At 42.4% G+C, this 14484-nt stretch overlaps 1 protein-coding gene across 1 annotated transcript in view; it reads left to right on the top strand.

Moving 5' to 3' along the window:
- The window catches only part of LOC126455547 (dehydrogenase/reductase SDR family member 11-like), a 34100-nt gene extending 25142 nt beyond the window's left edge, over positions 1-8958 (top strand). The window contains exons 4-6 of the mRNA XM_050091302.1: positions 5188-5317; positions 8356-8502; positions 8728-8958. Of these exons, the coding sequence (XP_049947259.1) occupies positions 5188-5317; positions 8356-8502; positions 8728-8769 (319 nt within the window). The 3' untranslated portion in view covers positions 8770-8958. The remainder of the gene's footprint in view (positions 1-5187; positions 5318-8355; positions 8503-8727) is intronic.
- Positions 8959-14484: the final 5526 nt, after the last annotated feature.

Below are 14484 nucleotides of genomic sequence, written 5' to 3'. Positions count from 1 at the left end.
GTGCATGCTCTGTTGCCTGTGTCTATGTGCCTGTGGTTCTGTCAGTGTGATCATGTGATGTATCTGACCCCAGGAATGTGTCAATAAAGTTTCCCCCTCCTGGGACAATGAATTCACGGTGTTCTTATTTCAATTTCCAGGAGTGTATGTGGAGCAGATTTCACTGACACACATGACAAGAAAGTAACAGCAGCGCCATTTTCTTTTGGCTCCTGTAGTGGAATGCTACAGTACTTGAAGTGTGAATTTCAATGTGCATCAGAACTGCAGACATCAACCTGCTAATAATGAGAAATTAATTGCGTAACTTTATTTCGTCAAAATGACAGTTAAAAACTTTGTGGCTATCCCTCGAAAATACTTTATGTTAAACTGGAGCTCTTTTTCTCATTTAAATTATGTAATGTTGAAATTACTTCCGTTCGGGACCCTCTGAATAGACTTTAGATCTTCTCAAATACAGTCTATATTGCAATTTGAAATCCGGTTTCACCATTACATACTGTGTGAACTCTGTCTACGGAAGATTGGATTCCACGTAGTGAATCTCTTGCTAGCACACAATTTGATACCTCCATCCTCTCACATTAGATCGTTAGATCGACAGCAAATCAAGGAATTACTTCCAAGTCACAGTTCCATGATGTGTTAATTGTTCTCATACTAAGGTACAAGTTTGCAAGACGCAAATTCACGCTGTGGTAGCTATGTGTACTTACACTGAGGTGAAAAAAGTCATGGAGTACCTCCTAATTTAGTGTAGTGCAGGAACTAGACTTGACATGGACTCAAGTTGTTGGAAGTTCCCTGCAGAAATATTAAGCTATGCTGCCTCTATAGTCGTCCATAATTGCGAAAGTAGTGCCGGTAAAGTATTTTGTGCAAGAACTGACCTTTAGATTACATCCCATGAATCTTCGATAGAATTCAAGTCGGGCGATCTGGTGGTTTAAACAGTCCAGAATGTTCCTCAAACCAGTCGTGAACAATCGTAAACCAGTCACATGGCGCATTGCCATCCACAAAAATTGCATCATTGTATGGGAACAAAAAGTCAATGAGTGGCTGCAAATTGTCTCCAAGAGGACGACGAACCAGAGGCTCCAGTCCATTCCATGTAAACACCTTTATGGAGCCACCACCACCCCGTACAGTGCATTGTTGACAACTTGGATCCATGGCTTCCCGGGGTCTGCGCCACACTCGAACCTTATCACTAGCTCTTACCAACTTGAATCGTAGCTCATCTGACCGGACTATGATTTCCAGTCGCCTAGGGTCCAACCGATATGGTTTCGAGCCCAAGAGAGGCGCTGCAGACGATGTCGTGCTTGTTAGCAAAGGCACTCGCGTCGGTCATTTGCTGCCATAGCCTATTAACGCAACGTTTCGTTGCGCTGTTCTAACGGATACATTAGTCGTACGTCCCCCATTGATTTCTGAGGCTATGTCACCCAGTTTTGTTTGTCTGTTAGCACTGACAACTCTACTCGAACACTGCTGCTGTCAATCGTTAAATGAAGGACATTAGCCACTGGGTTATTCGTGGTGGGAGGTAATGCCTGAAATTTAGTGTTCTCGGCACACTATTGACACTGTGGATCTCGAATGTTGAATTCCCTAACAATATCCCAAATGGAATGTCCAATGCGTATAGCTCCAACTACCATTCCGCGTTCAGTCTGTTAATTCCCATCGTCCGAAATCTTTTCACATGAATCGCCTGAGTACAAATGACAGCTCCGGCAATGCACTGCCGTTTTATACCTTATGTACGCGATACTACCGCCATTTATGTGTTCATATCGCTGTCTCATGACTTTTGTCACCTGATTCTATTACGTAAAGGAATGACCTGCTATACTTTGTGGTTTTTAATGACCTCCGTATCTAGTGTAACACAGTCAATCACACGAATCTTTATTTGTATCACCTACGAAATTTCCTATTGAATGAGGTTGTTTCCTGAAAATTAGGACTAATTTAGGTCAGATGCACCATATGCAGATGAGGAGTGCGTTTTCACAGCCACAGATGGTCAAGATTTTCTGGGAGAGATCGGACATTTCTTAGGATTCTCAAGACTGTCTACACAGTACTCTCATATAAAGTGCTCCTTAATATTAACTGGCAAGTACCTGTCGCAATGCAGATGTAGTTCAGAATTACAAGAATAATAACTCATCGTTGTTCTAACTGGTCATTCAAGTCGAAAACTAGGATGTTTTTATTAAATTTGATCGCTTATTACTTTCAGATTTTCCAGAACGGTTTTTGACGTGGCTCAACAAATGTGACGAAACCAAGACGCTCTTGGCTCTGTAATATGAATGAAAAAGTTTGTGTCTTCGACGAGGTCGCTGGAGTGCCAGCACAAGAGCGGACTGGAATAGATCAGAAAATTATCCGAGGGGTATTCAAGAGGGAAGAAATATAAAATAATAAGTACCAAAATCAAGCAATAAAGCAAAGTACAGAGAATGAATAAAATCCATCTCGGTATCCGCCTGATATGATGACAAAGATAAATCTGGAAATTCGGATAAATATCTCAGACTTGATCCTCTAATTCTGCTCCGTGAACAGATGGTGAGCGCAAGATCGCCAGCAGTGAGTACTGTAACACCCCTCCACCTCCCCTCCCCCCCCAGCACCCCCCACCCCCACCCCCTCGTCGCGGGGAACACGGTGGGGAGCCGAGTGGAGCGTTGTGTAAACGAGGAAATCGATCCTGAGTGTAGTGCTTGGAGAAGTATAGATTGTCTTTATATTTCCTGTCTTATTGCAGGTCATTCACTTCAAGGTAAAGATTAGCGCAATTTGAGTACTGGAAGCGTTTTATCTTCCCATCAGTAGCGCTACGAATCCTAATTTTTTTTCACCAACGTGACTGGCCGCTTCGTCGGTAGACACATAAACTAATAAATTCCGCGAGAAACTTACATTTGATACACTTCCTTCAACGATGTCAAGAATGCCACGTCCAACTGTGTGCCTGCCATATCTACACTTTTATAGAGCGCTGAAGATTTTGCATGGTGGCTATGAACCTTCTCTGCTATAACCTGTGTGGGACGCATGATTGACATTTTTGAATGACACCACGCGAGGTTGTTCAATCTGAAGTGGACATAAATGTTCAGCTACAGTTACCAAGTATTCATTTATTAAATCACCATCTATGAAAAGGTGCAAGGACTTTGCTAGTAGTGAAAGTGAAAAATAGCGAAAATTTGTAGGTCATCCGAACGGCACATTCGCTTAATTTCTGTTCCTCTTCTTCTTCCTCATCCCAGAGGTTACTTTAATGTTTTACAACTTCTTATACACGCTCAGGTCCTTCGAAATTTTTGGTATCCGTATTCGTGAACCTGGTAAGACATGTAGTACCTTTGCAAACTGGCTTCCTGAAAGTGTTGAGTCTTGTGGTATACAAAATATTTAGTTAACCCATCTATTTGTGTAAAAAATGCAACATTCCACGCACTGAGGATCGAAACTGAAGATTTTGTCGGCGTTATACAGTGCCGACTCGCCACCGGTGTCAAAACTGACCCTCCTCTATTTTGCAGCTGCAGCTTCTCCTGTGTTGTCGCAACCATACAGTGCATGCCCATTTTCCTCACTCTCTGCCTCGTTTCAACTGCTGTGTTCGCGAGCAAGAGTGTGAGCAGGCAAGAGTGCTCACTCTCAAAATCAGCGAGTTGTTAATCCCTGCTCTAGTATGAAGGTTCACTGTGCTAGCTGATTTGGACTCTATGCTATAGGCTGGCTGACAAGAGAGAATATTACATGCTCTGATCAAAAACTGACAATGGTGTAGGCCAATTGCAGTAGAGGGGAGACTGACAGATCAGCTCTTGCAGAACATGTTTGCAGCCAGGAGACCACCACATTAATTTTGACAGGATTAAGTACTGGCAGCCACGAGCGGATACCACGAAAGACTATACACAGAAGCCATAGAGATTTAAAATATCCTAGGGATTACAGTAGGAAGGACGAGGGCGTGAAATGGAATGACATTTGGATCCTTGTGCTGAAGAAGATGTGTACCAGTCTTCCACCATGGGGTGATAGCAATAGCAGACGACGGCAGTCGACAACGGCCAATTGCGCGCTGGTATTCAAAACATGTGACGTCACGCTACTGCGTGGGAGCTGGCGTAGACGAAATTTTACTGCAGTCAGCAGCAAGCTAAGGTGTGAATCGGACACTCAAAGAAACTACGATAGCCCTTGAAAACGTCCTGTACAGATGTGGACGAAACGTTGGGTTTAAAAGTGAAATCCTTTCCATCTCGGTGTAAAAGCCCAGAACATTTTATTGTCTGTGACATTGCCGTGAAAGTTAGCATTTTGCAATTTGACAGTTCGTTAACACTCTCCTTGACTGGATATTATTTGCCGCACATAGGTTCCTCTTCATTAAGAATCTACATATACACATACATCACACTCCTCAAGCCACCTAATGGTGTGTGGCGGAGGGTACTTTCTGTGCCACTATCTGATCCCTCCAACCCTGTTCCACTCGCGAATAGTGCATGGGAAGAATGAAGCCTCTGTATTGGCTCTAATTTCTCGAATTTTCTCCTCGTGGTCAATACTCGAGATGTATGTGGAGGGAAGTAATACGTTGTCTGACTCCTCCCGAAAAGTGCTGTCCCGAAATTTCAATAGTAAATCTCTCCGCGATGCACAACGCCTCTCTTGTAACGTCTGCCAGTGGAGTTTGTTTAGCATCTCCGTGACGCTCTCTCGCCAGCCAAACGATCCCGTGACGAAACGCGCCGCTCTTTGTTGGATTTTCTCTACCTCCTCTATCAGTTCTAACTCGTAGGGATCCCAGACAGATGAACAATACTCAATAATAGGGCGAACAAGCGCCTTATAAGCCACCTCTTTCGTGGATGAGTCACATTTCCTTAAGATTCTTCCGATGAATCGGAGTCTTGTGTCTGCTTTTCCCACTATCTGTTTCATATAGTCATTCCACTTAAGGTAGCTCTGGACAGTTACACCTAGGTATTTTACGGCAGACGCTGTCTCCAGCTGTTTCTCATCAATAGTGTAGCTGTACAGTAGTGGATTTCTTTTCCTATGTATGCGCAGTACGTTACATCTTGTATCTGTTGTTTGTCTGGGACTGCAGGTAGTCTCACAGTTTCCTGTCCTTGTTTCCAGCTTAACTGCACACCTGCCAGCGTTCGGAACAGAAACCGCCATGTACTCTGCCACCAAGCACGCCGTCAACGTGCTGCTCGAAGGCCTCAGGAAGGACCTCGTCGCCAAAAAGAGCAAGATTCGCGTGGGGGTAAGTCAACATCTGTTACTAAATTGTACCTTAACGGGACCAAGCAGGCATAAATAGCATCAAATCTCTTGTTCTAGAAACAATGCAGATTATTTGACTCAATAAGTACGTTTATCGCCATACTTTCTAGAATGGTAACAGAGAGACGTGTAGGTATTTACTCTTAACATGTCGTCTGCCTTAGCCTTATCGCATGTGAGCATGTTTGGCCATCTTTTTAATAGGATATCACGAATAGTTGGTGTTTAGACCGGTAAGAACAGGACTGTCATTAACAGACTCCCATGTTTCATTCAGTTTCATTACTGTTTCTAATTTGTTTCTTGATGAATTTCATCGTTTCCTGTTCATTTATAGTTCTTACCAACATCTCTATCTCTCTCACTTGATGAACAACTCAATACAATTTCATAATTCAGAACTGGTCCCACACACTGATTATAAACTTTTCCTTTTGGGCACAACACCTATTTCCCAAAAGCAGAAAAGGACTTTTGGATTCTTCTGATTATTTATTTTATTGTCCATACAGCAATACTTTGCATTTACCCTAAATGGAAAATGTCCGTCATCTAGTAGTATATTATTATAGGCAAAACAATTGTGTTTCAGACACATCCTAGTAACACGTATTCCTTTTTGGTTTCCGCTGTTTACCTAGGGCTATAGAGAGTAGGTTTCGTGATATTGCATCTTCGAGCTCTTCTTTCAGTTCTGAATTTCTCACTATCTTTATGAAGTCTAACAGAAGCTACAGTATTCAAACGTATGTTCCTTACCACACTATCGTAGTTTCAGCCAGCGTCTGGTTTCTCAAGAACTGTTGGTAACGATAGTTACCAAACTTTACATTGTCCATTACAGAGTATGTTGGGTCACTAGCATTTTTATACAGTCTGGAACCGCGCGACCGCTACGGTCGCGGGTTCGAATTCTGCCTCCGGCATGGATGTGTGTGATGTCCTTAGGTTAGTTAGGTTTAGGTAGTTCTAAGTTCTAGGGTACTGATGACCTTAGAAGTTAAGTCCCATAGTGCTCAGAGCCATTGGAACCATTTTTGAACTAGCATTTTTAACCCACCTGTGTTCTTTCACGTAGACCGTGAGTTCCCAAACTTTTCCTCTGCCGGAACACTTGGGGGATCTTGGTACTCTGATGGAACACACTGTCTATTTCGAAGATTGAAAACCTTGTTTTGTTCAGTGAGTACTTCAATTTTAAACCATAGCTAATAATACAGAAATTATAATAAAAGTTTAAAAATATTCAATATCGTAACAATATCGAAAAAACCTCATGTTATTAATAGTTTTTCACGGAGTACTTACTCACTTCCCGCGGAAAGTCAGTGTTCCGCAGAACGCCTTTTGAGTAACTATGATGTACAGTGTAACAAATGCAACGTCACTCCAGCTTTCGGAATTTCTTCTTCTCAGACGTTCCGTAACTAATTTTGCAACCTCCATTTGTATTACATAATTTCCATATTTAGCATATTATTATTACCATCCTGTGTTCCTGATTCATTGTTTGAACTACACAAACGTTTAAGTTGTATATTTGTACAATTTCCTCTCTATTGTAAGTCAGTTCGACATTTATTAATGTAAATCGTAGGCCGAAGAAAAATTTATATAATTTTAAGAGTCGAAGAGATAGTAATATGTATTGCAACAGCATAAATAAAAATGTATTCGACCCTACATTTCCTTCATTAGTAAGCTAGCGCGCTTAATTAGTTCAAAAACATTTTTTGTAATGCATTTAGGACGGTATTCCAACTTTATTTCCCTGTGTTAATGCGTGAATAGCCGGCAAAGTGAAATCGCATCCCCTCATGACGGAATCCCCAGAAGATCTGGAGTAAATACCCTCCTTACGAAGTACCCAGAACATTTGTCTGCAATTTTCTCAGTCCTCTCTCTTTGGTGACATGCTGATGGCTGAGAGTGTTGCAATGGACGACTCTTGCAGTTTTAGATGGATTCTACCGTGGGAGGAGGCACGGTGGTCAAGACAGTGGACTAGATGTCGTGAAGAGAGGAGCTCAATTCCTGTTGCAGTTTTTCAGATATGGGGCTGATGTAGTTTTCGAAAGAGATTAATGTGAATGCTGGGATGGTTCCTTTGGAACGGTTATGGTCGATTTATATCTCCAGCTATGCTACCTGTATATTCATGCTTCCTTTCCAGCGACTTCTTCGTCGACGAAAATTGATTCATAATCATATGTAATGGACTCTGACAAAAGGCTTGAGTGATGGAATATTTATTTTTATCTGCGTAATATTACAATCTGTGATAAGAGAAATTCGCTTACTCACTTAGAGGTGCTTTAACATTGAGCCACACTGTTGCTTGCTATTTGAATAAAATACCTTTGAGAATTAGTATCTATCGCAAGGGGTTCACAGCATAATGAACAACGCGTTATTGCTACCTTACTGAACAACGAGACAGAAATATTAACATTTTTCCCCAAATGAGTTATGTTAGTTTTTGGGTTCGAATAAGCGATTATTGGTGAGATACGTTTCGTAGTTTTGATGTAGAAGGTGAGGATAAAAATGAATCTGAACTTTGAATCTGCATGAACCTGAACTTTGTTTGCTGTTGTTATGGTTAGTTGAATGGCATACCACATGGGCGTCTCTACCGTTCTCACAAGAAATGTGCGTCACCATCATAGTACGAGATACAATAATAATAACTATAAAAGGAAAGGTGATGATAATAATTTTGACGGAACTCCAGAGAGTGTTACAAAAATTGCTAACGTGAAGACGGTGCGCACTTTTTATTGCTGTCCCACGTACCTGGTTTTTATTGGCTACTCTGTCAGTCTATGCTCCATTCTAAGATGTTACCAGACTGTTGTGTATGAGGAGAATGGGCCGCCACATCAAAGCCTCTTTATGTAGCAACAGGGAATCATAGCATTACCATTACGTTGTGCTACATTTCCTATTTCATTGAAAAGTTTTACATTGTATAGAAGAGAGAAGCTGTCAATCTCACAGAGCGAAATTCCGTTACAGGCAGTTTCTCCGGGCACTGTGAAGACAGAGCTGCTAAACAACGGGAAATTCTGGCCTAAAGACCTTTACGATAGAGCCCCATACATGGAACCAGAGGATGTAGCAGAAGCCGTGGTTTACATGTTATCCCAGCATCCTCGAGTACAGGTAAGCTTCTTTCACAGTTCTTTCAGCGCAAAATAATTTAGTTCATCGATCACGGCTTAGAAGCCTTATGTATTTCGAAAGTATCACGTGTTTTGAACTACGTTCTTATAAACCGATCGGTAGTAAGTGTCCTAATTTTTAGCTGACACTACTGTTGCGCAAAGCAGGTTTTTTTTTCGCTTTTACAGCGCTTAACAATTGACCCACTTTCTTTTGATGTTGCAGGTTCATGACATCGTTTTACGTCCAAACGGCAGTGCTGCATAAGGACAATAATAGTGGAGAATTACAGATGTTGCTATTGTAGACAAGTAACGCTTTGTGATGCTGGATCTTCGTGAACTGTGTCATTATAAAACACATTGACATAATACAACAAAAATACAGTTGTATATTGAAATCTGCTTATTCCACGTTTACTATCTTACGTGGAACATATTGAAGCCCTTGTACGTGTTTCATGCTTTTGTTTCACAGAATGCCTGTCATTTGTGTGGTTGTCAAAGATGAAAACGTTTCGTATTACGCTGTATGAGTGGAGTTGTGCTGTGTATAAAAGTCCTGCTATTAATAAAATTGTCTGAAAAGACGAAGAATCAGAATAAGGTTTCCTTTACTAAGAAGAATTTACGAGGGTAATTCCAAAAGTAAGGTCTCCTGTTTTTTTATAAGTACATAGACCTGTTTACTTCTACAATGGTTTACATCAGTTTACAGCTTGAACATTTAGCTATTTTTCGACATACGAGGGCAGTTCAATAAGTAATGCAACACATTTTTTTTCTGAAACAGGGGTTGTTTTATTCAGCATTGAAATACACCAGGTTATTCCCCAATCTTTTAGCTACACAACACTATTTTTCAACGTAATCTCCATTCAATGCTACGGCCTTACGCCACCTTGAAATGAGGGCTTGTATGCCTGCACGGTACCATTCCACTGGTCGACGTCGGAGCCAACGTCGTACTGCATCAATAACTTCTTCATCATCCGCGTAGTGCCTCCCACGGATTGCGTCCTTCATTGGGCCAAACATATGGAAATCCGACGGTGCGAGATCGGGGCTGTAGGGTGCATGAGGAAGAACAGTCCACTGAAGTTTTGTGATCTCCTCTCGGGTGCGAAGACTTGTGTGAGGTCTTGCGTTGTCATGAAGAAGGAGAAGTTCGTTCAGATTTTTGTGCCTACGAACACGCTGAAGTCGTTTCTTCAATTTCTGAAGAGTAGCACAATACACTTCAGAGTTGATCGTTTGACCATGGGGAAAGACATCGAACAGAATAACCCCTTCAGCGTCCCAGAAGACTGTAACCATGACTTTACCGGCTGAGGGTATGGCTTTAAACTTTTTCTTGGTAGGTGAGTGGGTGTGGCGCCACTCCATTGATTGCCGTTTTGTTTCAGGTTCGAAGTGATGAGCCCATGTTTCATCGCCTGTAACAATCTTTGACAAGAAATTGTCACCCTCAGCCACATGACGAGCAAGCAATTCCGCACAGATGGTTCTCCTTTGCTCTTTATGGTGTTCGGTTAGACAACGAGGGACCCAGCGGGAACAAACCTTTGAATATCCCAACTGGTGAACAATTGTGACAGCACTACCAACAGAGATGTCAAGTTGAGCACTGAGTTGTTTGATGGTGATCCGTCGATCATCTCGAACGAGTGTGTTCGCACGCTCCGCCATTGCAGGAGTCACAGCTGTACACGGCCGGCCCGCACGCGGGAGATCAGACAGTCTTGCTTGACCTTGCGGCGATGATGACACACGCTTTGCCCAACGACTCACCGTGCTTTTGTCCACTGCCAGATCACCGTAGACATTCTGCAAGCGCCTATGAATATCTGAGATGTCCTGGTTTTCCGCCAAAAGAAACTCGATCACTGCCCGTTTTTTGCAACGCACATCCTTTACAGACGCCATTTTAACAGCTCCGTACAGCGCTGCCACCTGTCGGAAGTCATTGAAACTATACGAGACGAAGCGGGAATGTTTGAAAATATTCCACAAGAAATTTCCGGTTTTTTCAACCAAAATTGGCCGAGAAAAAAAATGTGTTGCATTACTTATTGAACTGCCCTCGTAATCACCATTTCTGTAGATGCATTTTTGTAGACGCTGTGGTAGTTTTTGTATACCCATGTCATACCAGCTAGTCGCCATGCTGTTCAGAAAGCTATGAACCTCTTCTTTCACCTCGTAGTCGGAGCTGAATCGCTTTCCGGCCAAATGATCTTTTAACCTTGGGAACAGGTGATAGTCACTGGGCGCCAAGTCAGGACTACAGGGTGGGTGGGTGATTATGTTCCACTCAAACTGTTGCAGGAGAGCAACGGTTTGTCGAGCGATGTGTGGGCGAGCGTTCTCATGGGGAATGTGTAAGCCCTTGCTCAACATTCCTCTTCTCCGGTTCTGAATTGCCCGTTTGAGTTTTTTCAGAGTCTCACAGTACCTGTCAGCGTTAATTGTGGTTCCAGTTAGCATAAAGTAGACTAACAATATCCCTTTCCGATCCCAAATAACGGTTGTCATGACTTTACCGGCAGACTGTGTTTGTTTGAATTTCCGCGGCTTTGGCGAAGAAGGATGCCGCCACTGGCGTGATTTTTGCTAGGTCTCAGGTGTTAAGTGATATGCCCAGGTTTCGTTACCCGTGACAATTGGGGTCCAGAAAGTTGTCCTCTTCGGCTGCAATGCGGTGAAGAAATGCGCGGGAAGCGTCAACTCGTTGCCGCATGTGGTCCTCAGTCAGCATGCATGCGTGGCACCCATCTTGCGCACACCATCCAGTAATCCAATGTTTCCGTTAAAATTTTGTGAGCGGTGCTTCGGGAAACCTCAGAAACCAACGTGCAGAGATCATCCAGGGTGATCCGCCGATCTTCACGCAAGCTTTGCTCAACCTTCAACTCTGTCTCCTCAGAAACTGGCAGTCTCTCGCTCCTTTGTTCGTCGTGAATTTCGGTCCGACCAGCTGCAAACTCTCTACACCACTTACGAACATTTTTGACATCAATGTATGACTCACTTCCGTCACTTGGCGATGGATTTCAATCGGAGCAGTGCCCTTTGCGTTCAAAAACCGAATAACTGCGTGCAATTCGCACTTGGCAGTAACACCCAACGGGAGCTCCATTCTCAACGGCTGCCAAGCCAAGACTGACCGCTCAGCGCGGCGTGCGCATGTTTACTCACAGCGCGTGAAGCACTCTTCATAACAGTGTGACCAACTCCCACACAAACAGAGTTCTGTACTTATAAAAAAATAGGAGACCTTACTTTTGGGATTACCCTCGTACTTACCTGTCTTAACCACGCAGGAAGATTATTTTTATCATGGATAAAATTTTCTAAGTTATCATCAACAGGTCCAAGACCAGCAAATCATTAATAATAGAAACATACACCAACTTCTGTACAAGTAACAAAATTCAAAGGACTTTGTTGACAAACTAAAAGCTAATGAAAGAGGTACAAGTAATTACGATTAACAAATTACAAAGTACATTAAAGCACTTCGTTTATGAAATAAGAGTGGCCGTTACATGCACAGTAGTCTTATTCGGCTACGGATAACTTTTGTATGAGTGTTGGACATGTGTTGGTATTACAGACTAAGTTCAAAATACAAAATTCATGTACTAGGAGGAATGGTAAATATTCAGAGATATGACAGGAACGATTATTTGAAGTAAAAAAAGCTCCTATGGACATAAGTCCTATTCCAAATGCCACAAGGTTGATAACGAGTTCCCGTGGTAAGACGTTCCGTGCCTCCACTGGTACTGTTGAACACTGCTGGATTCTCGTTGTTGCATCTGGACGTACTACAATACGTCTCTCCAACGAAACCCGCACGTCCTCGATGGGATTTAAGTCGGAGAACCGGCAGGGCAGTCCATTCGCCGAATATCCTTTAGTTCCAAGAGCTCTTCCATCTGCGCTATTCGATGCGCTCATGCATTGTCACCCCATAAGAGTGAAGTCAGGGCCAAGTGCAACCCTGAAAAGACGTACAGGGGGAAGATGTACAGTCACAATAACGTTGACTGGTGAATGTTCTGTGTTCAAAGACCTCGAGGTCAGTATGTCAATGCAACATTACACCTCCCTACACCATAACGCTCGGATCACCAGAACGATCATATCCGGCAATGTTCCTGGTTGCATTAAGCTTTCCCACCTCTCGCCATATGACGGTAAGCCTGGAATCTACATCTACATACATATTCCGCAAGCCGTCGTACGGCGGGTGCCAGAGAGTACTTTGTACCACTACTAGTCGCTTCGTTTCCTATTGCACCCGCCAACAGAGCGAGGGAAGAACGACTATCTCCATGCATCCGTACGAGCCCCAATTTCTCTCATCTTACTTTCACGGTCCTTACGCGAAACGTACTTTGGTGTCAGCAGAATCGTTCTGCAGTCACCTTCAAATGTCGGTTCTCTAAATTTTCTCTACATTGTTCCACGAAAAGATCGTCACCTTCCCTCCAGGGTTTCCAATTTGAGTTCCGGAAGCATCTTGTAATGTAAAAATATAAAAACAGTGATACCTAAAAAATATACGGCAGTCTGCCAATGTAATCGTACTCTTAATGATTCAATACTAGCGGTTGAAAACACTTTTCTGCAACTTACTCACAAGAATGCTCTTAATAGTGCAATATCTTCTTAGTTAGCCTGACACAGGTCAGTAATTAATAAACTAGCTTAGTTCTCAGGTTAGTTGCCTAATCTTCGACAGTTAATTGTCCTTTCCTTCTTTACCCAACAGCACAGATATTATTCCTGGTTCGTGAGAAGTCGTGTGCTTATTGCACCAGAGAATATTTCACAAGTCTGTTCGCTGTAAACTACTGCAATACGTAACTCAATATCGTGATTTCGTCTCGATTCCCCAATATAAGATAACAAGAGTAGGATCTACATATGAAATCCTGTAATGGAACTGGAATCCTGTGACCAGACCTTTTCTGCCAAGGATGTTATCTCGTTATATAAAGAAAAGCTGTAAGTAAAAATTGTTAAATTATTAGCAGCTTCCTCCGGGCTCGTAGGATCTGAAAGAAAGTTAATTGTCCTAACCGACGGCACGTCTCGTAGATGAGCTAAAAGAAAAACGTTAAAGATTTTCTAAGATAGCGCCTAACAATGAAAATTCTTTGTTAAGGCAATCCAGGTATCAGATTACAAATTCGTTGACCGCATGCACAAATTCTTTTGACATAATAACCATTATTTTTTTTTTTTGGTTTTATGTACAACTTACATTATTAGCTGGTAGAGAAAGATGAGCTTTACACAAGAACGTCCTCTTAGGTCCGAACCCAGGCAGATAAGATAAGCGAATGAGAAAGGAAAGATAGTTCACGCATAGAAGCGCAAGAGTCCATGGAATAACATGCCCATTGTAGTTCTCTCTCTTCTTCCTTGGCGTAACTTGTCGGTTGTTTATAAAATTTAGCTTACATTTTTTTTTAAAACCCAAGGCCACCCAGGAGAAACACTACAATCTCCGTAGTACTTGCGTATTGTTCGAACCTACCAGTAGCAAATCTAGCAGCCCGCCTCTGAATTGCTTCGAGGCCTTCCCTTAACCGGCCTGGTACGGATCCCAAACACTCGAGCAATATTGAAGAATGGCTCGTACTAGCGTCCTATTTGCAGTCTCCTTTACGAATGAACCACACTTTCCTAAAATCCTCCCAATAATCCAAAGTCGACCATTCGCCTTTTCTATTACAATCTTTATATACTCGTTTCATTTCATATCGCTTTACAACATTTCGCCTAGATCCGTAATCGACGCGTTTGTTTTTCCTACTCGTCTGCATTAACGTACATTTTTCTGCGTTTAGAGTTAGCTGCCATTCATCACAACGACCAGATATTTTGGCGAAGTCAGTACATCACAGCATCATCAGCAAACAGCCTCAGACTGTTGTACATCAGATCATTTATGTATATAAATAATAAG

The sequence above is a fragment of the Schistocerca serialis genome, chromosome 2 (assembly GCF_023864345.2).
Source record: "Schistocerca serialis cubense isolate TAMUIC-IGC-003099 chromosome 2, iqSchSeri2.2, whole genome shotgun sequence".
Lineage (NCBI taxonomy): Eukaryota > Metazoa > Arthropoda > Insecta > Orthoptera > Acrididae > Schistocerca > Schistocerca serialis.
Note: the sequence above shows the minus strand (reverse complement) of the source record. Positions and strands in the feature narration are given on the sequence as shown.